At 38.4% G+C, this 27,814-nt stretch overlaps 1 protein-coding gene across 5 annotated transcripts; it reads left to right on the forward strand.

Moving 5' to 3' along the window:
• Window positions 1–27,230, forward strand: GYPA (glycophorin A (MNS blood group)). 5 transcript variants are annotated; one of them, XM_032632830.1, is made up of 8 exons: window positions 8–266; window positions 3,549–3,608; window positions 17,477–17,572; window positions 19,547–19,585; window positions 21,362–21,447; window positions 22,921–22,978; window positions 25,493–25,586; window positions 27,059–27,230. In XM_032632830.1, the coding sequence occupies exons 1-7, from the start codon at window positions 230–232 to the stop codon at window positions 25,534–25,536; spliced, it is 420 nt and encodes a 139-aa protein (XP_032488721.1). In that variant the 5' UTR covers window positions 8–229; the 3' UTR covers window positions 25,537–25,586; window positions 27,059–27,230. The 5 variants fall into 5 exon arrangements, with proteins under 5 accessions (XP_032488725.1, XP_032488721.1, XP_032488723.1 ...); XM_032632834.1 differs by lacking the exon at window positions 19,547–19,585 and having other exon boundaries at window positions 1–266; XM_032632832.1 differs by lacking the exon at window positions 25,493–25,586 and having other exon boundaries at window positions 15–266.
• The last annotated feature ends 584 nt before the right edge of the window (window positions 27,231–27,814 follow it).

Consider the following 27,814-nt stretch of genomic DNA (forward strand, 5'->3'; position numbering starts at 1 on the left):
TTTGACTGAACACTTTAATAATCCCAGTTAAGCAGAAAACCACGTATCTTTATGGATAGACGGTTCACAACTTTGCATCATTTAAAAATGCCACCCGGCCTATCACCCAATGCCTGGAGGAGGTGGGCCTGAAAGATAACAGAGTGCAGGCTGAGGCCACAGACGTCACACCAGTCTTCCTTGGCGGATTTCTTGCACTGACCTTGGCAAGCGAGCTCATGATCTCAGGATGCACGGAAAAATGATCTTTGTGCTACTATTGTCAGGTAAGTGGAATTTTTTTTTCGCAGGGTGCTGTAATATGGGATATAGGATTATACATGCAAAGATAAACTATCCCATTTTAGTCCTATCTGACTTAAACGAATACCTAAATGAGTAGTATCTCAGATCCCAGTCTGGAGGATGGATTCTTATTGGGACTCCGTGAAAGAAATGGCTCCAGGGGGCCCAGTAATTGTGACTGGATCACAGCACAGTTCCAGGATGTGAAGCATGCTTCAATCCTATGCCTAGCCAGAATTAAAAGAATTTTACCAAATACACTGAGAAACATCTCTGTGTGAAGGAATGTGTTGCTTTACCGGCGTTTTCACAAGTTTAACTTCTAAGTTAGAAAGTCATTCGTGAAGGTGATAGTGGATATACAGTCTTCAGTTTTCAAAAAAGTCTTCCAAAAAATTATGATTTCATCCTTCTCCTGACAAAAATGTACAAGCCGCAAGCATGAACCCTGAATCCATGGGGGAGTTATTTCTCACATTGTGGTCCATTACTGAGGTGTAAGGTGGAAAAAACAAAAAAAGAAAGAACTCTTATTGGCTAAGGGGTTATGTGGTTTGGGGAGAAATCGAAATCCATTCATTAAAAAAAGAAATAACATAGGCATATTATGAAGTGGTATCAAATTATCATTACTTTTGGCCTCTTCCCGAGAGTGTTAATGGTTAACGTCTTCTCAAATGGAGTGTTTATGTGTCAGAAATACTGGTGCCCGGCACATAGATAAGGAGCAGGCAATGACTTGAAATGTGTCTAGCCCCTCAAACATGGTTGTAACTCGAGTTACAGCAAGCATCAAGGATCTACTGGGCGCTCTAGGAGATGGGGAAGGGATCCAGCATTTTCTAAGATACATCAGGGGATAGAGTAGTGTCATGGTTAAAGCACGGGCATGAAAGACAGAACTAGGTTCAAACCTGGCTTCATATCTGAAAGCTGGGGAAATTAAGCAACTTACTTACCCTCTCCTGGCCTCAGCATCCATGTCTGTAAAATGCAGACAATGTTGGTACCTGCCTCCTAGTAAGCGCCTAAGGACTAAACAAACTAATTACTGTAATGTCCTTACTCCAGTGCCTGGCACATAGTAAAGTAGTAAATAAGTATTTAGCTACGATGATAGTCATAAACTAGGAAACAAACCTGGGTATGGGATGGGGATTTCTGAGAAGTGATGGAGAATGGGAAAATTCCAGGAAAACAGAAGATTAACAAAGTTGCTCTAATTTTTTTAAGTGGCAAGGAATGAAAACATTTAGCTTGAAGAAAAGAAAACACGTGGAAGGAATGTGGCAGAATATTTAAATATATTCAGACATTTGTAGAGCTCTTACACAGAAGAGACAAGAGGTATTCATTGCGTGGTTCCAGAGGGCAAAGTGGGGTTACTCAATCGAATTAGACACATTACCCATTTGGGGGAGGGGCGGGGAAGAATATGTGGAAAGGATTCCTGGAAAAGAAAGAAATTCATTTTACCAGTGCTCAAGCCGGTAGTGCAGTAAGGCCTTAAATGAGGCTTCAGGAGGTCAGCAAGTTCAAGTGACTCCAAAGGCTGCCTTGGTCTCCAGGGCCAAGGCTGTCATCATCTTTGCATCTTCTGGAATCCTCCAAAGCAGGGATCCCCAACCAGACTGTTAGGAACCAGACTGTACAGCAGGAGGTGAGTGGCGGGCGAGGGAGCGAAGCTTCATCTGTATTTATAGCCGCTCCCCATGGCTCGCATTACCGCCTGAACCATCCCCCCCAACCCCCATCCCCTGGTACATGGAAAAATGGTCTTCCACGAAACCGGTCCCTGGTGCCAAAAAGGTTGGGGACTGCTACTCCAAAGAAACTCTCTTGATGTGACGACTTTATAGAATAATAGAAAGACACTGGAAAAAATTTCCCCCTCTTATTCATTAGTTGAAGAGGAGAATGTGAAAAGTGTGAGGAAATGGGGAAAAAAACTTATTTGCTTCTCCAGTAATCTTAAGGGTAAAGTCAAAACTTCTAATTCTAAGAGTATCAGATGTCATCCTCCCAACAGAGAGTAAGTTGTTTTGAAATTATTTTATTCCCAGTCCCTGAATTCATTCACTCATTTGTTCGTTCAGTAATTATGTGTCAGATGACAAACACCGAGGCCACAGCAGGGAGATAAATGAGCTCCCAGAGTTGGAGTTCAGGGCGGGTGGCGGCAGATGGGGAGGGGGATACAGACATTCAGCAGAACAAGTAAATTATTAAAAGAAGAAAAGACAGTGAAAAATAGCACACAGAGAATTAAACCAGGGAAGGTAATGAACACAGTGCAGAAGGCTGATGTAGAGAAGAGGAGCAGGAAATATTTCTCTGAGTTCGTGACATTTCTGATGAGAACTGAACAATGAGAAGAGGCCAACCTTGCAAAATCTGGGGAAGGGCACCGGAGGTGGAGGGGACATGAAGGGCGAAAGCTCTAAGGCAGGAGAAGACATAGTGTGTTCAAGGAAAAGCCAAAGCTTTGATTTGAAAATCGGGTCCTGATGCTAAGAAGCCTTTGGAGAGAGCTCTGTGTCCCTGGACCATGACTAGCCATGTGCACCTTACCACACACGCCTGCAGACACACCATTAGAATGACTAAGCAAAGAAACAAGGCTTCTCCTTTTTCTTCAGTGATCCAAGAGGAGACCCTTTCTCTCCACTTAATTGTTATGGGAATGAGTTCTGAACTGGGTTTCAGGGACAACAGCACTCTAAATTTCTTAAAAGTCAAACCTGTGCTTCCTTTATGCATCCTCCACACTGCTAGGCACATAGTAGGCACTCAATTAATAATAGTTGCAGAAATGACAAGTGACCAGAATTTTGCTGCAGGTTAGTTTAACTGTGGAGAATCAATTGACCCCCATGGTTCCTCAGTTTTCTCCTGCCTCTTAAATAAAACACAGACTAGATGGCATCTAAAATCCCTTTCATCTCTAAACTTCAGTGATACCTCAAAGGTCAGCCTGAGATGATCTGTTAGGCTAGCTACCAAATCTATAAATCTCTAGTTTGATGTGAAATTTTTAGAAAGAAATGAACACTCTCACTATGAACTCCTGGAGAAGGATTTCTAAGAGGGGGAAGAAGAGACAGTATCTCAAAATTGACTTACACTGATTTTAAGTTGGGAAGTTGAATTTAACATTCTTGTAATGAATTTCTTTTTACTTTGGTCTCTAGAGGATGACCGAAAACATCTATGAACCTATTGGGGAAGCACATTTTAAATAATTTTCTCAAATGTCTTTATAGGTTATATTTTTACTAAAGCTGTCGCCACAACTACTCCAGAAATAGGTGTTACAACATCAGGTAAGTTACCAACAAAAGCAGACGGGCAATAGATTTCCAGCCATTATTATCATATCTATATATTTAATAAGTACCTTTCTGTGTAGTTTCTGTGATAAATGAACTAAATTAAAACTAAAGCAACAATACTGAAAAGAAATATTCCAGGGTTATCTCTGGGTGTTGGGATTGGAGGTCATTTTTTTCTGCTTTTTCATACTTTCTAAATTCTCTGTGAAAAGAATCATCAAATATAATTAGGAAAAGTTTTTTAAAACTTTTTAAATTAAACTGAACACACACAATCTTTGCTTTCTAAGATGTCTCTATCATTAAGCAATGCTGACAAACGTTAACAGAGGAAAACCTAGACACCAGCATATTCATTTCATTGTGCTTATTACTACTGAAATAAACTTGGTTGTGATGTATACTGAAATTGATTTCACGGATCTGACAGACAAAAGAGCAAGAATTGACAGTAAACGTATGAGATAACCCATGGTTACTATTTTCCCATTTTCTGTTTTTTTTAAAATTGAAATATAGTTGATTTACAGTATTATATTAGTTTCAAGTGTGCAACATAGTGATTCAATATTTTTATAGATTATACTCCATTTAAATCTATTATAAAATATTGACTATATTCCCTGTGCTGTACAATATATTCTTGTAGCTTATTTATTTTATACATAGTAGTTTGTACCTCTTAATCCCCTACCTCTATTTTGCCCCTACCCCATTCCCTCTCCCCACTGGTAACCACTAGTTTGTTCTCTATATCTGTGACTCTGTTTCCCTTTTGTTATAGTCATTCATTTGTTTTATTTTTTAGATTCCACATTATAAGTGATAACATATAATATTTGTCCTTCTCTGATTTATTTCACAAGTATAATACCTTTTAGGTCCATCCTTGTTGTTGCAAATGGCAGAGTTTCATTCTTTTTTATGACTGAGTAATATTCCTGTGTGTGTGTGTGTGTGTGTCTGTGTGTGTGTGTGTGTCTGTGTGTGTGTGTACTGCATCTTCTTTACCCATTCATCTCTTGATGGACACTTAGGTTGCCTCCATATCTTGGCTATTGTAAATAGTGCTGCTATGAACATTGGAGTTCATATATTTTTTGAAATTAGTGTTTTCATTTTCTTTCTATATATACCCAGGAGTGGAATTGCTGGATCATACGGTGGTTCTAGTTTTAGTTTTTGGAGGAATCTCTGTACTATTTTCCATAATGGCTGCACCAATTTACATTCCCACCAGCAGTGTACAAGTGTTCCTTTTTCTCCACATCCTTGCCAACATTTTGTTATTTGTAGATTTTTTGATGATAGCCATTCTGACAGGTGTGAGGTGATATTTCATTGTGGTTTTGATTTGCATTTCTCTGATGTTTAGCAATGTTGAGCATGTTTTCATGTGCCTGTTGTCCATATGTATGTCTTCTTTGGAAAAGGTCCATTTTCTGTTTTTTACAGGGCTTGTTTCTGTTATGATACAATAACTCAACTCCAAGCCCCCAGCTGCCACACTTTATTAGCTAAGAGTATCTGGAAAGTGGCAGCATATAGAACCTTAGGATGCTTTATTCACTGAGACTCCTACCACATCTTGGGAGTCAGGCAGTGTTCTGACCCATGTCTGTTTCAGTAAAGTGAATGACTCCAAAAAAACTGCAAGCCCCAAGTCACAAAACATTGTACATTCTTCCTTCAGTCCCCAAGCACCATACCAACCCCCAGTATAAAATGCAGGAGGAGAGTTCTGGCTTCAGCTTGTCTACAGCCTTATCTCCCTTGATATTTTAGATCTTTCCCCTTTTAAATGGTCTGGGCACCCTTGCTGAAAATCAATTATCACAGATATATGAGTTTATTTCTAGACTCTCGATTCTATTCCATTGATCCTTAGAGCAGTGCCACACTGTTTTGATTACTGTTGCTTTGTAGTAAGTTTTGAAATTGTGAAACGTAAGTCATCCATCTTTGTACTTTTTCAAGATGATTTTGGCTATTTGGGGTCCCTAGCAATTCCATATGAATTTTAAGATCAGTTTTTCTGTTTTTATAAACATTTATATAAATATATATGTATCTATTTAACTCATTTATCTTAGTCAATAACTCCATATGATAGACAATTATTATCCCCATTTCATAAATTATGAAACAAAGGTACAGAGTGATTAAATCAGCTGCCCAAGGTCTCAGCCAGTAGTTAGTGAAATTAGTTTGAACCCAGGCATTCAGGCTCTAGAGTCTGTGCATTTAATCCATATATGATATTGCCTTATTTGTCATACACATTAATGTTCCGAGCTTGGCCCTTCCTTACTCTTGCGGCATTGTCACTCAGTGTCCTGCTCGTGCTTTCACTAAAATGAAGCCTATAGTGAAGGCTTGTAGTCTGTCTTCTCCTTTTGGTGCAGCTAATGAACCCTAATTTTATGACTATGATGTTAACCTTCTGCTCCTTTTTATCTGGACTAGATAACTTTTTATCTAGGGCTCTCCCTTTGATATCGCCACTTATTTCTCTGTCATGATGATATTTAAAAATTGAAAGGAAAGGAAATAAACCCAAAGCACAAAATGTGAACATAGTGCATCTGTTGAAGGCAACTGGGAAGATGGATCGCGGCAGTGACATTGCGTCTTACCAGGAGAAACACGGCACAAATTTGCCTCTTGGTACCCTCCCTGTTCTGTCAGGTACAGATCTCAAAATATCTTGTCAAGCAATTCAGCAATGTACCATTTTAATGGTACAGCACACACAGAAACTCTAACTGCTTTTATAGACCTTATATAAGCTGGATAAGGCTGTTGGAGTATGAAGCTAACTGGCCAATAGCTTGTGGGTGCCTTAAGTGGATTTCAATTGTGACAAGGGCTATTGACTCCCTTAGCCCCTCTGGAGGCCAGGTATTCAGATAGGGTATAGCCAGGTGTATCTATCAACAAGACATATTCAAGGACGATTAACACATCGTGAATGTACATTGCAACTCATTGTACACAGAGACAAACACATAAACATATATATGTATGAAACAAACTTTCACAAAATCGTAACTGTCCTTACAGTGTGTGATGTACTTTCACGTACTCTTCTATTTTATACAATTTAATTTTTTAATGCCAGTGACAACTGAGTAAACTGATTTCATGGCCCCTTATAGCAGGAATTCACTATCTTGACTACATGTTGGAATCATTTGAGGGACTCTAAAAAGTATTGATGACTGAGTTCCACATCCAGAGATTCCAAATACACTAATGCCAGGGCCAACAAACTATAGCCCATGAGCCAAATCCAACCCACCACCTGCTTTTGTATAGCCTGAAAATTAAGAATGATTTTTACATTCTTAAGTGCTTAAAAAACCAAAAGAATATTTTGTGACATGTGGATATTATATGAAATTTAACTCTGAGTGTCCATAAATAATTACTGGAACACAGCTGTACTCACTCATTTATACATTGGCTAATATATTGTCAGTGGCTGCTTTTGCCCTGTAACAACAGAATTATAGAGCTGTAACAGAGACTGACCTGCAAAGCCTAAAATCTTTTTTCTTTACCCCTTTAGAGAAAAAAAGTTTACCAACTCTTACACTAAGGGATCCCAACCTAAAATTTAAAAACTCAGTTTTAGGCTGAGGATTCTCCAGCTGAGTGCCTGTGGAGTTCCTTGGGGAAGCTCCCAGGTGGCTGTGGACATGGGGTATGAGGCTCCAGGCCTGGAACCCAGGTTTCCACCAGAGCCATTCCACTTTGTCTGTTTCACACACTGAGGAACTTACCCTTGGGAAGTGCATTACAGTGAAATCAAATGTCGGGGAGATGGGGTTTCCTAAGACAAAACCCCAAGAAATACCATCATTTAATATGGAAAAGTGTGAATGGTATTCTTTCTCAAGCAAATCAGGCTAATATCCAATCATTTTATGAATCTGTGCAACACCAGGTAAGGGTGACATAAGAACCTTTGAAAATGTAAGAAAAGATCTTAAAGATTAAGAAAATGAAGTTTCTACATGTTTATCTAGACTGGGACAATGGTTCTTGCTGCAGGCAACATTAGACTCCAATGTCTGGGTACCACAGATGATTCTAACGTGCAGTCAAGAGTGAGTATGCTGATCTAATCTCCACTGTTCCTATTCATGGTTGTCCAGCCAGTGACAGGAAGTCTCGGTGGTGTGAGAACTTTGGGGTAAAGTTTTCATTTTTAATTAGAATTTTTCTCATCCAGTCTAACTTCCTTTAACCCCTAACCTAATACGTATAGGGAGTTTAGCTACAGAAATGCCAATATCTTAAAGCTGACACCTCTAAAGTATGTGAAATCTCCTTTAGTTCTGAGGATTTATGATAAGCAAAGAGTAACTGGACTGGAAGATGCTTCACTGGAAAAAGTGAGATTTCGGTTAACAAATTGTTACCAACCAGAAACATCTGGCCTTCCGTAACCTGGATCTGACACTACAGGTCACTCTGTCACTGTATGTTAGAGGAATAACCCTCCTACCCTCAGCTTCTGCACAGGTGAATTATTATTTTTGCATCTTTTCAGTTAGCCCTGATTTGCTGCAAGGGAAGGCTTGCTTGAGAGTTAGTTGCCTAATTTGGTGAGAAGTTCATCTTCTCTTAATGAAATTTATTTGGTGTCCTCATTCTTTATATTTTGCATAGATTATGGTAGACCTTGGCAGACAGTTCTGCAGTCAAGGAGATGGGAATTCAAACTCCAGCTCCACCATCTATCAGCTGCGTGATCTTAGGCAAATTAGGCGATGTTTCTGATCTTTGTTTTTCTCCTCTACACATGATGGTTAATATATAATAATATGCTCTCAGCTAATTGTTTTGAAGAGAAAATGCCTATTATGTAGTAAATATACGTGTTGATTATGAATATTACCATCTCAGACATATGAATGTCTATGATTTTGGAATAATGAAGCACCTTAAAGGACATCTGTTCCTTCACTCTCATATTAGAAACGAGACACTGAGGCCCAAAAAAGTTCAGTGACTTACTCAGATCCCCAACCAATTAGTGGCAAAGCCAGGACCAGAATCCTGATCTCCTTTTGCCCTGGGACGATGAACAGAAATATCCCTTGCTTTCTATCTATCCAGGCTGAAGAATGCACAATGGCTGGGATTATGGGCTGGTTTTTCTCTCTCTTATTCGCTGGCTCAGTAATAGTTTGGAGCAATGAGGGTGACTAGAAGCTGGGCAGGACAGAACCAGGCTATAAAGTTCAGGGTTCCATGAGGGAAACCACTGTCCTCCTAAGCCATAGCAGCTCCAAGGCAGACTCAGGGAGGAGCTGTTCTCTACCAAGTTAAGGAAGGCAGAGGTGCAACCCATTGGCTGCTGGGAACTGCCAAAGCAAGCCACTCTGCAGGTGAGCAGAAACTGGGTCATTGCGTTTGACATCTGGCCCACTAATTGCACCAGTGGATATGCTGTGTCCTTCTTTAAGAGCTATTAACCAGAGAGTGCACAAAATTTTGAGGGCTATTCAAAACACTAAGCTCAAATGTTATCCCATCAACAACTTTATCCTTTAGAAAGTTCAATTTTTCTAAACTGTAACTGGCTACTTTGGCTTACTAAAACCTTTCCAAAAAAGAGAAATGAATAACAAGAGACAAGAGGGACATCTAACTATATTATCACAAGTTGACCCAAAATGAGTTTGTCAGTCCTTTGGTTCAAGGGCAAAACTGAGTATTTCTTTTAAAATATTGCTTCGTGGCAACAGCCTTCTCCAAACATCTTTTGGAATAGGCAAGAGCTCTGTTTGTACGTTCGTTCTGTAGAAAACAAAGAAGCCTGGCAGAAGGACATTGAGTTGGAAGCCAGCAGATGTGAGATTTTTGCCCAGTTTTACCACAAATGAGCTGGGCAGAACTTCCACAAATACATTATCTATCAGTTTTCATGGTCATCACAATGCCAGAAAACTGTAGCACTTAGGAAATTTCCTTTTCTGACTTGGAAACTATTGAAAGCATTTCATAGGGGGGGTGTATCCTTATAAGAGTTGGCTTTTGTGAGATAAGACTTCTATCAACTGCAAGTCAGGAGGGAACCAAACTAAAACCAACAGCTGCGTAAAATGACTTTATCACATCCTGACAGGAGCTCGGCAGCTGAAGTTTGGGCAGAGAGCAAAACTGTAGGGTGTTTGTCCAACGTTGCATTTTACCTTCTTTCTGATGACATTCCATGTAAGCAAGGTCAGCTGTTTGGGGGAGCTGTGTGGTTTAGTGGCTGGAACTCAGAGCAGAGTGCCGGGAGACAGGACCTCCGTTCCCAACTATGTCCCTAACCCCCAAGTCACCCCACCTCCTCCACACACTGGGAACAGTGTCAGGGGCCCTGTCATGTCCCTCCTGCAACACCCAGACACGGTTTTCATGACCAACCGTGAGGTCAGAGCAGTGAGGATAAGACACAAAAGGGGTGAATGTTCTGGAACAATTCCGACGTCAGGCAAATATGAGATGACACCACCGTGCAAATTTGGAATGTTTAATATTCTGGGTGGTATATTCATTCATTCACTCCTTCCTTCCCAAATCTAAAATGAAGTGATTCAGTTCCAGTCCCTAATACGTACTTTGTGCAAAGTACCAAAGCAAACGCCATCTCACTACTTGGAGAATGAAAAAAGTGTTTTTAACTAGGAGATGGAGGCCCTGCTAAACCTACCCTTCTATTCCATTTTGCGCTAATTCGCCACTTGAACATTAAACTCTTGTAGGTCTGAGAGGTTTGCCAACCTTGGCCTGCCAGCTGCCCCCGAGCCTCCACATAAATGCACCTTGTACTCTTTCTTTCTCCATATTTTAGCCCACGTTATTTCTTTACCTTAATTCCTCCTCCTCCACATTTCTACCGAATACTCCACCCATCCTTCAAGCTTCAGCCAGTGATTCATTGCAAGTAGGCACGGGGCAAGAACTTCAGAGTAAGTTTTGAGAGCCCAGTGCAGCTAAGGAAATGTGCAGTGATGGCCCAAGACCCATCTGTTCCTGGGTGGCCAGATGCTGGAATGTCTTCAATGATACCACAAGGTAAATATGCTTCTCTTGGGGAGAAAGGGGGAATTTTTCAGGTATAGTCTGGATGTGTTCCTGCAACAGAAGTAAAGGGATTAAGGAAAAGACTCTCAGGTCAGTATTGCTAGAGCAGAAAACAGTTTTTCTTAGTGGCTATAGCAAGGGGACACTGAGAACTAAGAGATATAATGGAAGTAGTATAATATATTGGTGTGAAAAAATCATCAAGATGAAGACTACATGATTATTATAACAATTCTGGCCCTTAGGATGTCTGGGAATCTCAAGGACTTTAGTTGCCTTTTTTTTGTGTGTACAATGCACCCCAATGTTCACCAGCTAATATGCTAAAACATCAAAAATCTTGCTGACAAGATCTCAACCAGGCAGAGATCTGGAAAGTGGGAATATTATGGGAAAGCAGCAGAATTTGTTCTCCGTTTTGTTCCTTACCTGCTGTGTTAAACTGAGCTAATCATTTAATTTTCAAATTTCTTTTCTATAAAGTAAGGAAGTTGGATTAAATAATCCAAAAGTCTTTGTAAGGTAAAATGTAAAAGTACATTCTGAATTAATTAAGACAATATTGAAATTGACCTTTATTCAGCGAACAAGGCAGACAGATTGAAAGCTGATTTAGCAACAGAAACGGAGGGACCTAGAGCACAAGAGGAAAAGAAGCAGGAGAGAAACCCTTCCTGTAATCCACCCTTTAAGAGGTTCAGGCAAACCGTGTCTGTTGCTTAATGGCTACACATTTCCTTGGAATCTTTCTACCTAGTTGGCCCAACTGAAGACTATGTTGTAAAAAGCCCTGTTTAAAATCTGCTTTTCATAGCAAGTTTGCAACTTCGCATGACTAAATATAGCCCCGCTTGCCTATTAGCCAATTAGGGCCTTAGGAACCTGGGAGAGTAAAATAAATGTGAGCTCTATTGCTATCGATGTAGCACTAGAACATTCTTGGTGGTTGTTGGAGATATGTTTTGTGGGATTTGGGGTTCCTTCTCTTGAATTGTGAAAGGAGCTCAAGCATCTGAGGATGTATCAAGAGATATTTCTTTTGTTTCTCCTAGGTGACATTTTCCAATTAGGGGCTGGTTTATTTAATTTGAGGTGATGGATAAAATTCTTTAAATTGTTCCATATGAATCTATGTTAGAATAAAATTTAATTAAAAGTTTGTCTGTATGATCAGAGCCCGTGTTCTTTCAAGCTGACACTGATTGTGAACTCTGGACTTTGAGGTCTCTGAGCCCTTCTCATACCACTAACCAAGCATGGGTATTCGTATCAAAACACTTATAAGGTTATCTATTTTTTTCAGAAAACGGAAGAATAACTATGACAAAGGTCATTTCACAGATCAGCTACAGAAATTAGATTGTTAAGCCAATGATGTTAAAAAACATTTTTTATCAAGTTCTTCTTAGGTCATTTATTTACTGACTGCAAGTTAGTATTTATTTATTTACTGTGCTGGTGGTTTTAGGTGATGTTAGTAAGAAATTGTATCAGAGAAACTAAACCTGGAGAATTAAAGCAGGTATTTCTAAGAACATACATGGAAAATTTCAGCCTCAAATCCATTTGGCCACCAATCAGTTTTTATAGCACGTGACACTCACCAATGGAACTTGGATAAAGCATGTGCAATTTTTGGAAATTGCCTCAAGGACACTGTTCCTCTGAACAACTTGTTGCCTTCAATGTTAGATATTCCTGAGTTCTGACTACAATTTAGAGGCTTGGGACTCCAGCCTCTGCTTCTTCAGAACAAAATTTCCACCAAATGGTCCTTTCCCTTGAGGAGTAGCTGGTAGAGAAGAAAGAAGTCTATCTCTTTGCTAGAGGGTTAAAATTGTTTTGCCAAAGTTCAAAACTAATTTTAATGATCTCTCTCTCCTTAAGCATTTTCTCATTTTGATAGCAAAAATGTTACAGACTTTGATTATCCCTAGCAAATTCTGTTTTCCCCTTCTCTCACTTTGTTTAAAATTATTCATATTCTTTTTTTGCTGTAATTTTCTGTCCCTTTAAGCCCTTAATCTATATAGGCCTTCTCCACCAAAGGCAATGCTGACAAGTGATAAGGACCCTCTGTAAGGAGGAGTGCCCTGTTTTCAAAAGGACTGCATATCTTGACCACTATTGAACACAAGATGGGATCCTCTTCTAAAGAGTTCTGGGCATGGTTTTTTTGTTTGTTTTTCCCACATCATCCTTCATGCCATGGACGGTGATCCTCCCCAAATGAAAGTCTGGTTCAAACCCTTCATCATCTTTCCAACTGCCTTGGTCCATGGAAATTCCATGTCATGGCCCACAACAAATGGAACTTCACTGCCTTCATTGCTTCTCACACCATATGCTGTAGCCACATAGATTCTTGTAGTTCCTCCAAACTGCCAGGATGTCTCAAGGGCCAGGACATCACTGACCCTGCTGACTCTGTACCTAAATGTCCACATGGTTGGCCGGGTGAAACCCTAGACTTCCTTCAAGGTGGGTTCAGAAAACCCCTCCATGAGGTCTTTCCACCTCCTCATTTTTCAGACAGAACTGACCACTGTCTCCTGTGCCCTCACTTCACCATCCCCTAAAATACTTCATTACACTTAGATTAAATTTTTATCTCTCTTGACTAAGCTGGAATTTCCTTGATGGAAAGACCATGAATTATTTATTAATTCATTGTATTTCCTAGTACAAAAGAGACATGCCTACACACTTTTGTAAATAAACGAACAAGAAAATAAATACCCAAGTTGCCTAGGAACCATTGTCGGCTGAAAAAAATGCACAACCTAAAAGCTGAGAATTATGTTTTATTCGGCGGAATTTCTGAGGACTTAAGCCCAGAAGACAGCCTTTCAGGTCGCTCTGAGGGACTGCTCTGAAGAGGTAAAGGAAGAGCCAAGATATGTACGAGTTTTACAATAAAAACCAAGTAGTCGGAATATCAAAAGATTACTGTTAATTAAAGAAAACCAGACACCTCAAGTTAATAAATTTAGTGCTTCTCCATGTGTGGGAAGATGCAAGAGTCAGGGCCCATTGAAATCATTCCTTTGATCTGTACCTTAACTGTCTAGGGCCAGTAGCCCGCTTTCCTCCATCCTGAATCCCCTCAGGGTGCACAGTCTGGGGCAGCTGCAGTGGCTGACAGCTTGATGGCTGCAATATCCTTTGTTTACTGATATGGCAGGTGACTTTTTTCATCCACACCATCAAGGCCTATGGAACACATCTGGATTCTAACAGTCTATCGTAAGATTTCATTGAGCTTTACCACACCATGCCAAGCACTGGGAACTTTGCAGAGTTTTTAGTCTAAATCTAAGTAGGGGAGACCAGAGAAGATCTCCCAATATTATGCAACAACCTAAATGGGAAAACAGTTTGAAAAAGAATAGATATATGTATATGTATAACTGAATCACTTTGCTGTACACGTGAAACTACCACAACATTGTTAATCAACTATACTCCAATATAAAATTAAAAGTTTAAAAAAAAGAGAAAGAAAGAAAATGGCCTTGAACTGGGACCTGAAAAGCAGATAACTAGGCAAGTTAGGGCCACGAGAGGATATTTCAGGCAAAGAGAAGAATAGGCACACAGGTCTGGGCATGGAGAAGAGTATGGCTCATTTGAGGAACCAAGAGATGACAGCATGGCTGGACCACAAGAGGAAATTGGAGTGGCAAGCAATGAGGATGGGGAGACGGGGGGCTGGGTCACGCAGGGTCTTGAGGGTGTTCACAAACAGGAGGGGGCACTGTCCCATAGACAGAACACACCTCCCTAACTAACCCCTGCAAATCCTGACTCAGACTGTCAGGAAGCCTGGAGGAGGGCCATCTTTGCACTCAATCAAAACTCCTAGGGCTTCCCTGGTGGCGCAGTGGTTGAGAGTCTGCCTGCTGATGTAGGGGACGTGGGTTCGTGCCCCGGTCTGGGAAGATCCCACATGCTGCGCGGAGTGGTTGGGCCCGTGAGCCATGGCCGCTGAGCCTGTGCGTCTGGAGCCTGTGCTCCGCAACAGGAGAGGCCACAACAGTGAGAGACCCACGTACCGCAAAAAACAAACAAACAAACAAAACTCCTAGATGGCTTCAGTTAAACTTTTAACTTTTTAACTCATTTACCACTTAAAAACTTTAAATTTGGTATGGTTTTGTTTTTTCACTTCGGGATTTCTTTTCTTCTAGTTGTAAAATTGTGTGTGATCGAAATCTCAAAAATATTTTGTTGGTCTTCTGTAGATGCAGGTTTTCACTATCCTTACACTCATTCTGTGCATGCCACTTTGTTATGTGACTTGTTTAATTCATTGTTATGTTCATTTTAGATGCAATCTGGAAACTCACTTATGTGTTTCTTTATAAGAAAGTGCCCAAACAATACATTGCTGTATGTCAATTATATCTCAGTAAAACTGGAAGAAAAAATTTTAAACCAGAAAAGAAACTGGCCAAACATTTACAATTGTTAGTATTTCACTGAATACCTATTATGTACAGAGCCCTGTTCTAGTGCTGAGGAATTCAAAATGTGCCAGCCCTGGGATCTAGGAGCCCAGGACACTTGTTTCAGAAAAGCTCATTGGTATCCACAAGGGGTTATAAACGTGTGCCCTAAATGTGAATGAATGACACTGAACTGAAAGGTGTAAAGAAGATGTAACACTAACTAAGAGAAATAGATGACTTTTGTTCATTACATATCCTTTTTTATAATGTTTACATACTTTCATTGATTCCTAATGAAAATATTTCTTTCCATAATTTTAATCTGGGTATTTGATGAAACCTCAAAATTCCTGTCATCTGGTTATTGTTTAAAAACACTTGTTCTTAACAGATACACACTGCTATATACAAAATAGATGAACAACAAGGACCTACTGTATAGCACAGGGAGCTATACTCAATACCTTGTAATAACCTATAACAGAAAAGAATCTGAAAAAGAATAGATAGATGGATATATGTATAACTGAATTCCTTTGCTGGATACTTAAAACATTTAAAATCAAGTATACAACAATTTAAAAAACACTCTTCTTCTTATATTATCTTTTACACCACCATCCCTGAATGTTGAAGGATAACTTAGAGATACAAGTTATTTGTCACACCATTTGCCTAATTTGTGTGGCAATTGTTTACATTACAAGTAATGAATCAAGCAGTATGACAAGTCAAGGAACAAGGTGAAAATAGGATCTATAGGAGAGGAGAAAATATTTCAGACAGTGTGGGTTCTTGCCTGAACAATCTGAGGGTGAACTGAGTAGCTGGCAGCTGGTAGAAAGAGGCAGGCCTTGGAAATCTGTCTTTCAGTAAACTGAGCAGAAGTGCCAAAGGTATTTTCAGTTCTTTGTGGATTCTCCAGGAAACCTTGAGCACTTAGCTGAGAAGCTAGGATGATGCTGTCCTGAGAAGTGTTTGCAGGGGTCCTTCCACCCCCATACCATCATACTTGGGTACCAGTTCCTTCACTAAAGTGTCTCAAAAGAATGAGCAGAGATACCTCTGCAGAGTTTCGTGCACTGATGTTTGTCTCAGAATGGTATTAACTCTCATAAAAGTAAAAATAATATGAATGTTCAAAGTCAGAGATTCATAAATAAACTACAGTATTCATACAATGGAATACTATGCAGTCATTAAAAATCTTGTAATAGAAGAGTATTCAAAATATAGGCTATATGTTCATGGTATATATGTTTTAAATGCTATTTACATATTTAAACACAGTTATTCCATATTTAGATGCAATAGCTAAAAGTTCAGATGATTATATACCAAGATGTTTAAAGTATCTGTCTCTGGGTGGTGGAATGATAGATGACTTTTGTATTTTTCTTTGCCCTTTCTTGTATTTTCCAAGCTTAATTTATTCAATCTATTGCTTTTACAATAAAAATCTTGTTTAATTTATAAAACTTCATAAAAGAATTTATAAATTTATAAAACTTATTTTAAAATAAATGGATAATTGCTTAATTATAAAAACCAATTTATTATGTATTCAATGAGATCTTAAACGATACATGAGAATACATGTTCTGTATTTGTATTTGTGTGCATATATGTTTGGGGTAAAGAATAACCATGACCTAGAATTCATTACATCACTTGGTTATCTGGATCCTTAGCCAGTAATCTTAGATCGGAGCCAGCATTTCCTACAATTCTATTAGAGCTCGGAAATTCTACTTTTGAAAGAGAGAATGGATGGAGAACCTTAGAACTGACTCATCCTCTATCAAGCTAGAAGAAAACTAAATTTAATAGTGTCTTTGTTTTAGTTTTTACTGGGGAAATAGGATCGTACTGGGGAGGTGGAGGCATGGGGCAGAACTTCAGTCTTTGTATAACTGCCGTGAGTCTCCGTCTTTCTTTAACATGGACAGTTTTCCAAAGTTATGTAAAATGGTAGGCACATGCAGCTTCAAGTCGCCCCCCCTTATAAGAACAATAATAATAGTCAAGCTGAATATAACGTCCATTACATGCCAAGTAATGTACTGACCGATGAGTGTGTGAATACACACACATATATATATTTAACTAACTTAGTCCTCACAATGTCATTTTGAGGCAGGTATTATCATTTTACAGATGAGGAAATCAAGGCTCACTTTCCTCCTCTGTAAGGCCCTGTGATATACAAATTCTGGAGCTGCCATTGGGAGAGATGTGGGATAAATTTGTCTTTTGTGACACGCTCTCTGGTCCACTCATCGCCTCATTCTTGATTCCTCTCTCAATTTCTCTCTTGTACAGCTTTGCTTTCCGCCGACGGCTCAATATCAACCACTCCTAGTGGTCCAAAGACAAACTCTCCTAGTACGCCTGTACCTACTACAGAAAAGGAAGAAGGTTTGTTCATATTTTAAAGCAGTTGCTCTGGAGTCATTGTTATGGTGCAACTCTATTTAATGGGACCTACCACTGTGGGGAAACTGTGACAAAGACTGAGAAATGGAAGCAAAGTAGACACAGTCCCTCCCACAGAGGAATTCTCACTTCTGGACTGTCACACTGAAAAAATACTGTGGGTTAAAACAATTAAAACAATCTAGCAAAACACATAAACAACGAATGTGACCATGAAATAGTGGGCCAGATAAAAGGGATCCAGTAGTGCAGTGGTGAAGGGGGGCTTGTGGTTAAACCCAGCTGGACTCAGCCAAGGGCTTGGCCCTGTCCCAGGTGCTGACCCTGAGTGAGCTGAACTCTGAGTTCCCCAAAGGGCCTCTGTCTTCTTAATTTTAAAGTGGGACTCATTATACTTATTTCACAGTGTTCTCTAAGGATTAAATAAGAAAATGTGTGTAAAATTGCTTGGCTCAGAGCCTGGCACATCATAAGCGCCCAGTAAAATATAAGCCATCTGGGTGCTGAGATAAGAACGGTCAGGTGGCATTCACTCTCTCTCTGGTTATTTTTCTAGGGAGAAGAAGATGACTTTACAAGGGCAGGTTGAAAGTAGAAGGGGAGAGGGTTTTTTGTAGGTGGGGTTTAGGCAGGGTCCTCTGGATTTAAAATAAAGCCTCAAAGAAGACTTAGCGTGGCTACCGGATCTTTAGCTAATAGAATCATTGAAAAAATACACTGAGATAAATGGAAGCAATGGATTTTCAGAAGGACAGAGAGCAAGAGAGGAAAATTAGGCTGAGTGCTTGGAACTAATTATTAGGTTTCTGGGTCCAGTTAAACAATCTAATTTTCAAAGTGACTGCAGTGTGAAGCCAACATGTTAGTGTCAAACCAGAAAGCATTGATGGGTCAACTCCAGACACACATAGTGCTACATGCCTTGAATCCTATGAATGAAGAATGGCATGGTGGGTGGGGCATTGTACTAAGTGTTTTCATGCATTAGCTGGTCTTATCCTCATAGGAACTCAAAGAGATGGGTATTATAATCTTCATTTGCCAAGAGAATACTGAAGCACAGAGAAACTAAGTAACTTAGCAAGGCCACACAATGAGTAAGAGGCATACAGATGACTGAAACCCTATCTGTTTTATTCCAGAGCTCATACACCAGCCACAACTATAAACTGCCACAAAGATAGAGAAGACAAGTCCAGTTAACCTTTATGCATAAGTGCAAAAGAATGACCAAATATAACCAAGTCCTTGATTTGTATGTCATACAACATAGTGTGATATGTTATTCATAATATTTAAATTCAAGAAAATTGTGTGGCTACAGTAGTAAGGCAGCTTCTTGACATGAAATGACATTTGGAGACAGCAGAAAAAGAAATATTAGCTGTGGACTGATAAGGGGGAGGTTAACTCCAGCGGAGCCTTAAAGCAACCGTATTAGAAACTTCTACAGAAAGGGAATCCAGTGGGACTGCTGGCAAAAACTTAGCTGAGACACAGTAAGGGTTTGGATCCTCATGGTGGCTGTGGCATAAATCTGGAAAATTGATAGCAACATGGCCTCTTTTGGGGTTGGACTGATGTCCATGCAGGATGATGGCTCAATATGTCTCCTTTCTGATCACCGTTTTTACATTTTTAAAAAATGCACTGCTTCTTGTGGAAGTCCACGGATGGTTCTTCCAATACTTTTTCACACCCTTCCCTTTAGTTCATGAGATGGTTTACTAATTTCTGAGTCATGAAAACTTGTTGGGTAGTTGAAAGTAGATACTGGAATTACTAATAAGACTGACATTACCTCATACATTTTACTAGCTCACTGCTGAAAGTTGAACATTAGCTCTCTAAGCACAGTTAAGAAAAAGAAATCCACTAGACAGTCTGGTTCCAAAATGGTATTTTTAAAACATGCCTTATGTTTTCTAACTTTATTTTGAAACGCTATCCTTTTAGCCGCAAGACAAAGATATCCACACAATTTCTCACAACCAGGTATGGTAATATTTGACGTGGAATGATGATCATTCCATTTAAAATTTTGTTTTGCTAGTTTTAAATGCCTATGAAAATAGAAATGTCAATTTTATTTTCTATGTTTATTTTCTTTCTTTTTTTGCTGTTTTTTTTAATTCAAGTATAATTGCTGTATGATATTATATAAGTTACAGGTGTACTATATAGTGATTCACAATTTTTAAAAGTCATACTCCATTTATAGTTATTGTAAAATATTGGCTATATTCCCTGTGCTGTACAGTATATCCTGGTAGCTTATTTTATACATGATAGTTTGTACCTCTTACTCTCCTACCCCAATATTGACTGTCCTCCTTCCCTCTCCCCACTGGTAACCACTAGTTTATTTTAAAAACAAGAGAGTATATGTTATTGACTTTAGTCACACAAAATTATAAAGGCAAACAAAATATGCTCTTTTCAAAATTAAAATAGGCATCTATAATTTCCTTAAACATTTTGGAAACAGCAATACATAATTTGATCATCATTTCTCTTTTAAGTTAGATATTTTTTTAGCTTTCTAAGTAACTATGGGTACTTGAGAAAAGTCTAGAGCTTATAAAACACTGGAACTTCTCCCCTCCCTACTATAAAGAAAGCAAGGGGCTTAGAAATCACCTACTTAATTGGCACCAATCCAGAATAAATACAGACCATTTGTGTCTCCATCCGGATTTGTTCCGGGCCCTGTGCTATCAATTTGGAGCTATCTTCCCAATCCTCTCTATCTGGGGACTGTCGCTTCCCCACTTAGGTGCTGCTGTCGCTTTGGCTCTGGTTCATTTATGTGCTTGTTTACTACTCTGCATCTCTAGGCCTCCCTTCCCACTTGGCCTGTGTCCATACTCACACCAGAAAAATGGATTGTATAACTGAGTCACTATCTCATAAATTAAAGCTAAGTGGAGAAGAAGGCTGGACAATACCAGTGATAGGAAAAGCCACTTTTACTTTTTTACCAGTAATAAGGCTTTTAAATATAAACTAGCCAAATAAATATGCTCTTTTCCCTGTATGTCTTGCCCTCAGTTCTATATACTTCATTTGGAAGCACTGCAAATATGCCGTGAATATGTGAGAGTACCTCTAACTTAAATTCTGTCTCACTCCCAACGTGTTAAAGATTTGAAAAAGATTTTTAGTGATTTTATTATAGACTACGCATAAAGATACTATAGAGGGAACAGAGGCTTAGAATATAGGTGAGCTGGATAGTAGTTACCAGTCTACTTCTAACTAGTTATCTCACCTAGTGTAACTTGAACTCATTAGACTTCTTTTCCTTTCACAACGTGATTATACCAGGTTCCTTCCAAATTTTTGATTCTATGATCTGTCCAATACTCTTTTATACATCAAGACATTATTTTCTCCCATATCACTGAAACTATGAAAGAGTCTGTGGTTTCTCCCTTATTGGGTATAAGGTCCACATAGCTCTTATCCGTAATTAAACCTCTGAGGTCCTATAAACTCCACCAGACTTGGAGTTGAAACCCCTGGGTCTTGGTACTGTCGTTAGTTGTGTGACCTTGGACAAAAGATTTTACCACTTAAAGTCCCAGTTTCCCACGTGGTTACTGTGAAAAACCTAATTTTTGAAAAACTAAAATATACATAAAAGTTTATTAATGTACTTTCTATAAAAAAGACAAAGTGATATTACCCTGATTTTACCTGCTTTACTTTTCAATTGCTATGTCATTTACTTCACACTTTGTAATTTGCTGCTTTATTTTTCTCTCATAGTAATAACAGTCATTATTTATTCTGTGATGGCTGTTATCATTGGAATTATCCTCATAAGTGCTCAGCTTATTGGCCTGCTGATAAAGGTGAGGACTCAGTTTTTAATTTTGCTGTAAATGCTGGTGTAAATAGCTCTAGGAGGGTTTAGTCCTCTGCGTTCAACTAAACTCCAAGAGAAACAAAACTGTGTAAAACTCATCTTTTTCAACTGGACACATAGAAGTCACTGCATTACTCTAACAGAATTTTTTTTTTTTTTGCACTTGCCCTATAAAGAAACCCCAAATATAAATCTATCCCCCTCTTCCAATGAAAGATCCTCCAAACTTTTTGTCTAACTTGATTTAATATATTTTGATGGATATGGATGAAATAGTCAATTTCTAATTATAGTATCTAGTTTAATTTGTGTATGAAAAATAGTTAAAATAACATGATATATTCATGCATGTTTAAAATGTTTGCTTTTTTAAATTCTCATATTTCCTGAGACAGATTTTTCAAACTCCACCTATGATTTTTCCAGCATGAATGATTTTTTTCACCCCTAAAATTAATTTTGAGTCTGTATGACAGAGTCCAACGCACACAACCTTTACTGTAACTTTCTTTATAAGACAGTTCGGACGCAACATTGGTGTGTGTGATTATAATGCTAGTAATTGGAACTATAATCATAGATCATTAAGTCCCTAGTCACAAAAGAATGGTACAATTGAGTTCTTTTTCACACTATTTGTGATCTCCATACTATAAACACTATATATTCTTTTAAAAAGGCTTGTTTAGATAGATAGCAATATTGCAATGGCAGGGCTATAACAAGTTTGACAGTAAATCTACATAAAGTTCCTTTGCCCTTTTCTTTTTTAACTATTTTTATTAGGTGATTTTGATAATCATACAAATCTATGATTGATTAGCATGACTCCATGTCAACGTATCTTCTCTAAATAATACTTTCTTAATAAAAGCAAAGTAATTGAGAGCAGCTACTCTAATATGAAAGATTTTGTAACGACTTGAATGGGAGATGACCCCTCGTCTACAGTTTAAATGTTGGGGAAAATAATCTCCTTGGGTTTGGGCATAGATAGCGAACTTAAATTTAGTTGTCTTCTCTCTTGGTTGATGATCTAAAATCTGAAAAAGTCAATGACATACTTAGTTGACAAAATTCAGAGAAAATCTTCTATATGGATATAGAAGAATTGGGTCATGGTTAATATGACTAAAAGAACTTATCTCTTTTTAAAAAATTTCCATTTCGTCTTTTCATTACAGCAGGGAAATATGACAGAGTGAAGGTTTGGGGTAATAATTCACCTACAGAAATAACAAATACTATTTAGAAATACAAATACAAGTTTAAATCAAAGTTTGTAAATATCTACAAAATAATGACTTCTCCCACAGAAGAACTCTGCAAAGTGAAGTTTAATCAAAAGAAAACAAACTTTAGCCAAAAAATACATATTTTTAATCTGAGGTATTTTTTCTTTATTGTGTCTAAGTTTATAAAACTGTGGTATTAACATTATTCTGGTTTTTATTCATAGAGAAATCCAACTCCTGGAACAAGCGATCCTTTAACTTCTGTAAAAATAGGAGAAACAGGTTGGTGCTAATATTTTTATTGCCTTTTGTGTTTTTGAAAGGGAAGTAAATTAATGACTTACTTCTTTCTGAGTTAGGAAGGGTGCACCCAATTAGGATTCATTTATATTCTATTTTATCAATGCCTCCTCTGTAAGAATTTTTTTTGTGAATGTTTATCTACAGCATAATGAAATTCTCCCTTAGGCATAATGTATCTTTTAAAAAGAAAAAAGTAAAACAAATATGATAAGTAAAGTAAAAACCAAGTTATTTGTGTACTTCTTATTTTCCAAACTGCAAAGTTGTGTGTAGGAGACCCTCCAGTGGGTATAGTTTAATAGTCCCGTATCTGGAGCCAGACCTGGATTTGAATACATACTCCAACACTTATCAGCTGTGTAACCCTGAGAGAGCTATTCACGTGGAGATGATGACAGTGAATGTGGAGATAATTTAACATGGACATGGTGATGGCCTTCATCTCATAGAGTTTCATGAGGATTAAATGAACCAGCTCAAGTAAAGCACCTAGAACAGTGCTTGGCCATAGTAAGTACCTGTGGCCTATTTATAATATAAATAGTGCAGGCTCCATTTCCAAATGACTTCTGCACAAATGGCCAGTCACTTGGCTCTGTTCTCATTTCCACTCCCAGGCGCAAAGGGGGACACGAACACGGGGAAAATAGCGGGTGTATCTTGCTCGCCCAGAATAGTATCGACTCACCCAATACTCTTTCCAAAAAGAGCACTCATGCCAACCTTAAAAAGTGTGAGATTTTTACATTTAAAAACATCCAGATATTAGTACTCTCTTGCAGAAAAGAAAACAAAGTAAACTCTAACAATGCTGGAGCATCCATACCAGCATGAGAGCAATTCATAAGAGCTGTGTAGTAGTTGCTGCCTCTATGTGTTTAAATACCTAGCCAATTTTATTAAATATGGCCTGTTGTATAATCTCACTAATTGAGTATATAGTTCTATTAAAATTTGCCTCAGACATAAATGCAAGTGACATCTATTTGGGGATATGTCCACCAAGAACAAGTCTCTGTGGAATGGGCTTTTTTTTTTTTTTTTTTTTTCGGTAGGCGGGCCTCTCACTGTTGTGGCCTCTCCCGTTGCGGAGCACAGGCTCCGGATGCGCCAGCTCAGCGGCTATGGCTCACGGGCCCAGCCGCTCCGCGGCATGTGGGATCTTCCCGGACCGGGGCACGAACCCGTGTCCCCTGCATCGGCAGGCGGACTCTCAACCATTGCGCCACCAGGGAAGCCCTGGAATGGGCTTTAAATGCTCAAGCAAAAGGGAACTGATTCTGCCTTCTACAAAATCGATTGAAGTTTTTCCCATAATTAACAAGGGCTATAAATTTCTAGATTCCAGTTTTAACCCTATACCTAACATCTATCTTCAAAGGACTTGCTAGGACTTTGGGGTCACAAAAAATAGAGAGTTTTAAACTTCTACCCCCAACCACATATGCAGAACTAGCCTCATCACATTATCTTATAGCTTCTTAAAGCTTAATGATGATCGTTACATAATTGTTTAGTCCTAGGAAATTCATGCTCGTAGGCTGAATGGCCTACATGTAATTCTCAGCTAACAGGATTCATAAACCCAATCTGCAGATACTTAAAACAACAAAAGTTTTGAGTCATGTAACAGATTCACTTCATTTACTAAGGTTACTTCCTTATAGGACTTGCAGCTAGAACAAATATGCGTTAAGTATTTATTTTATCTACATTATGCATTGCTTAAAAAAAATGTTTTGAAGCTGCTTTTAAAATGGAGAATTTGCCAGTCAAAACCTTTTTGTTGTTGTTGTTACCTAAATTTCTATATGCTTTTAACTACTGATTTATTTTGATGACAAATTTAGCGTTTAGTGTTTTGTCTGCTTTTTTTTTCTTTTTTTTTTTCCATACAATCTTGAGCCTCTCTGTGGAATAGCCCACAAAAGTTTGGGACAATTTAATCCATCAAAGTGCATTAATATATCCTTGTTAGTTATTTACCACATGCTTACTGTGGGCTGGGCACCACACTCGCATTAGATATACCAATAGGAATCTCTGTCCTCTAGAAGCTGAGAATCTAGTTGGGGAAACAGACTGTGGTCATTGTAGGGAACAAGTTTTAAGGTAGCAGAGGCGTTAGCATCTAAAAAAGACCGGGGCAGGTAGCAAAAGCTTCTGGAAATGAAATCACCAGAGGGCAGTCTTAGGGGACAGAGAAACATTTCTGGGGGAAAGTCAGTTCTAAGCAAAAGGGGAGCTTGAGCAAAAGCATAAAAGAAGACAGGATATGGTGTAGTCAAGGAATTGGGTGCATTTCCACACTAGCAAGATTAATGCCTCAGTTCGCCATTCATTTCCCAAATATTTGTAAAGGCAATGGGAAGTCAGATGAATCAGATTTTAGGCTCAATTCATTTCCCCATATTTGTGCAAATGAAGTTATTAAATGTGTCTTAGTAAGTTAATGAAATTGTTACTGGAGAGTAGGTTCTTGTCTCATCGCAGAAAGAATTCAGATACGAGACACGGAGGTCAAGAAAATAAAGTGAGGATTTATTAAGCGATAGTGTGCTATCAAGGGGAGAGCGGGCAGACTCAGGTGAGTAGCTGCCCTGAATTCCTTTAGCAATCTGGTTATACGGGGTACAAAAATGAATGGGCAGAATATTCACTGGGGAGGGAAAAGTTTGGAGTTGCATTCCCTGATTTTCATCCCAGCTCCACCTTTCCAAGGAGAGGAGAGATTTTTGTCCTTATTTAGCCTTGATCAGAAGTGTCACAGCTTCGGTGCCTGATGGCAACATTTTATCTGCAAGGCTAATTTTATTGTAATGAGGGCATAATGAGCAAAAGGTTACGTTTGGACACTGGAGATTCCTGACTTTTCCCACCTTTCTTTGTCTGCCTCCTGGACACCTGTTACCCCAAAATGTGTGGTTTCCTGTCAGTCCTCGGTTTTTTTTGTCTGCCCAAAGACCCCCTTGTTTATAAACTGTATGTTTCCTGCTGTTTGGCCTGTGCTTCCCTTCTCTTCTCTTATCTAGCTATCTGTCTGCTCTAACAAAATAGGTTATAAAATCTAATCCCAAAAAAAAAAAAAAAAAAAAATCTAATCCCCACACCTCACAGGAAATTTTGGGAAACACATAAGATTCCAAAAAACTGTTTTAGCCCTACTTTTGTAGAATACTGCTCTAAAGTAACTTACAAGTCAAAGGCAATAAGATTACAGTGATTGTACCATCTCAATGAGAACTAGAAATGGTAGGGTATAAAGAATGAATTGCTTTAACCTCCTTGAACTTGCACACAATTAATGGTTGGTGGGAAATGAGAATAAGTGAATCTGAGTTAGCTGCCCACAGTGGCGGCCACATGTGACCCCTGCCAGCCCATTTTTTATGGGAGAATTTTGAGCTGCACAGTTCCTATAATTCCCCAATAGAAGGAAACTGTGAAGAATGCTCTGCTTCCATAACAGCAAAAGTTCATCCCATCCCTTTCACACAGTCTGCGGAAGTAACATAAATCCAACCTACCAGCCAAGAAAGTTGGAACGTCAGATTTGGTGCAGGAGATCAGCCCTTCTTTCACATGCTAGAATCAGAGAGGAATCTAGCAGTGAGTTTCTGTACAGACTTGCCCTTGCTTATGTCTAAGAAAAAAAAATTATTCCTAAAAGAGATTACAGACTACTTGTCTTAAATTCAAACACACATCTGTAATTCAACTCACTTATCATTTATGGCCTTCCCACTATATTCTACCCCTACACGAGTTCTCTCTTAGTTGCTCATCTCTGCAGAAACTAGAAACAGAGTGATTATGTTTGTTCCTTACCTAAGGTTTTTACAATAGATTTCCTAAGAAATTTTTTTTCATTACACATAACTCTAATAGAGCTAATATGAAAAGAAATTCCTTTCATTTCTTAACAATTGTATTCCAGGACAACTCTGATAGAATATAGAATCCTGAAATTTTTTTATGCATTAATTTCCTGTTGTATTTAAATATAACTATGTTTTATACTACTGTTTTGTTTTGTTTTTCTCTATAATCCTTCTACAGTATAGTAACTGATGAGAATCTGTTCACCAAGCCAAATTTTGGAAGAACTCAAAGACAAGACTTCAGTCAAGTGAAAAATAAACATGTAAATTTGGTCAAGTGAAAAATGAGCATGTAAAAAAAACCCAATAAATTGTATATCTTCCAAAGTTGTACAATTTCAGGATGAAAATTCATTGTGAATGAGTCCAGTGACAAATATTTCTTTCATGCTTGTTTTTGTGTGTTAGCATAATTTTTATAATTAAGTAACTTGGAATTCTTATCCAAAACTTTAGTTGGCTTCGTCCACAATTCTTTAAGACTGACAATTCTATTCTTTTGTATTTAATGATTGTGCTGTCAAATGAAAGGCTTGTAATATCTAGATAAAATCTAAGTTCTCTTCTCATTCTAAACTTCCAAGTCTATTTTCATTGTTTTGAACAAATTAAGAGGACAGCGAAATGCTATTATTTCCTTCATTGCTGAACAGGCAGGGTATGTATTACACTAATGATGATGATGTTTTAGTCACACTAATAAAGCTTGTGCTTGGAAATGCCTTGCATCATACATACATACACACACATATACATACATACACATATGTACATATACATAAAGATGTTTTAGTCACACTAATAAAGCTTGTGCTTGGAAATGCCTTGCATCATACATACATACACACACATATACATACATACACATATGTACATATACATAAAGACATGGACATAGATATAGATGTATGAAATGACACCTACTTTCATCCTA

Source organism: Phocoena sinus, chromosome 5 (assembly GCF_008692025.1).
Source record: "Phocoena sinus isolate mPhoSin1 chromosome 5, mPhoSin1.pri, whole genome shotgun sequence".
NCBI lineage: Eukaryota > Metazoa > Chordata > Mammalia > Artiodactyla > Phocoenidae > Phocoena > Phocoena sinus.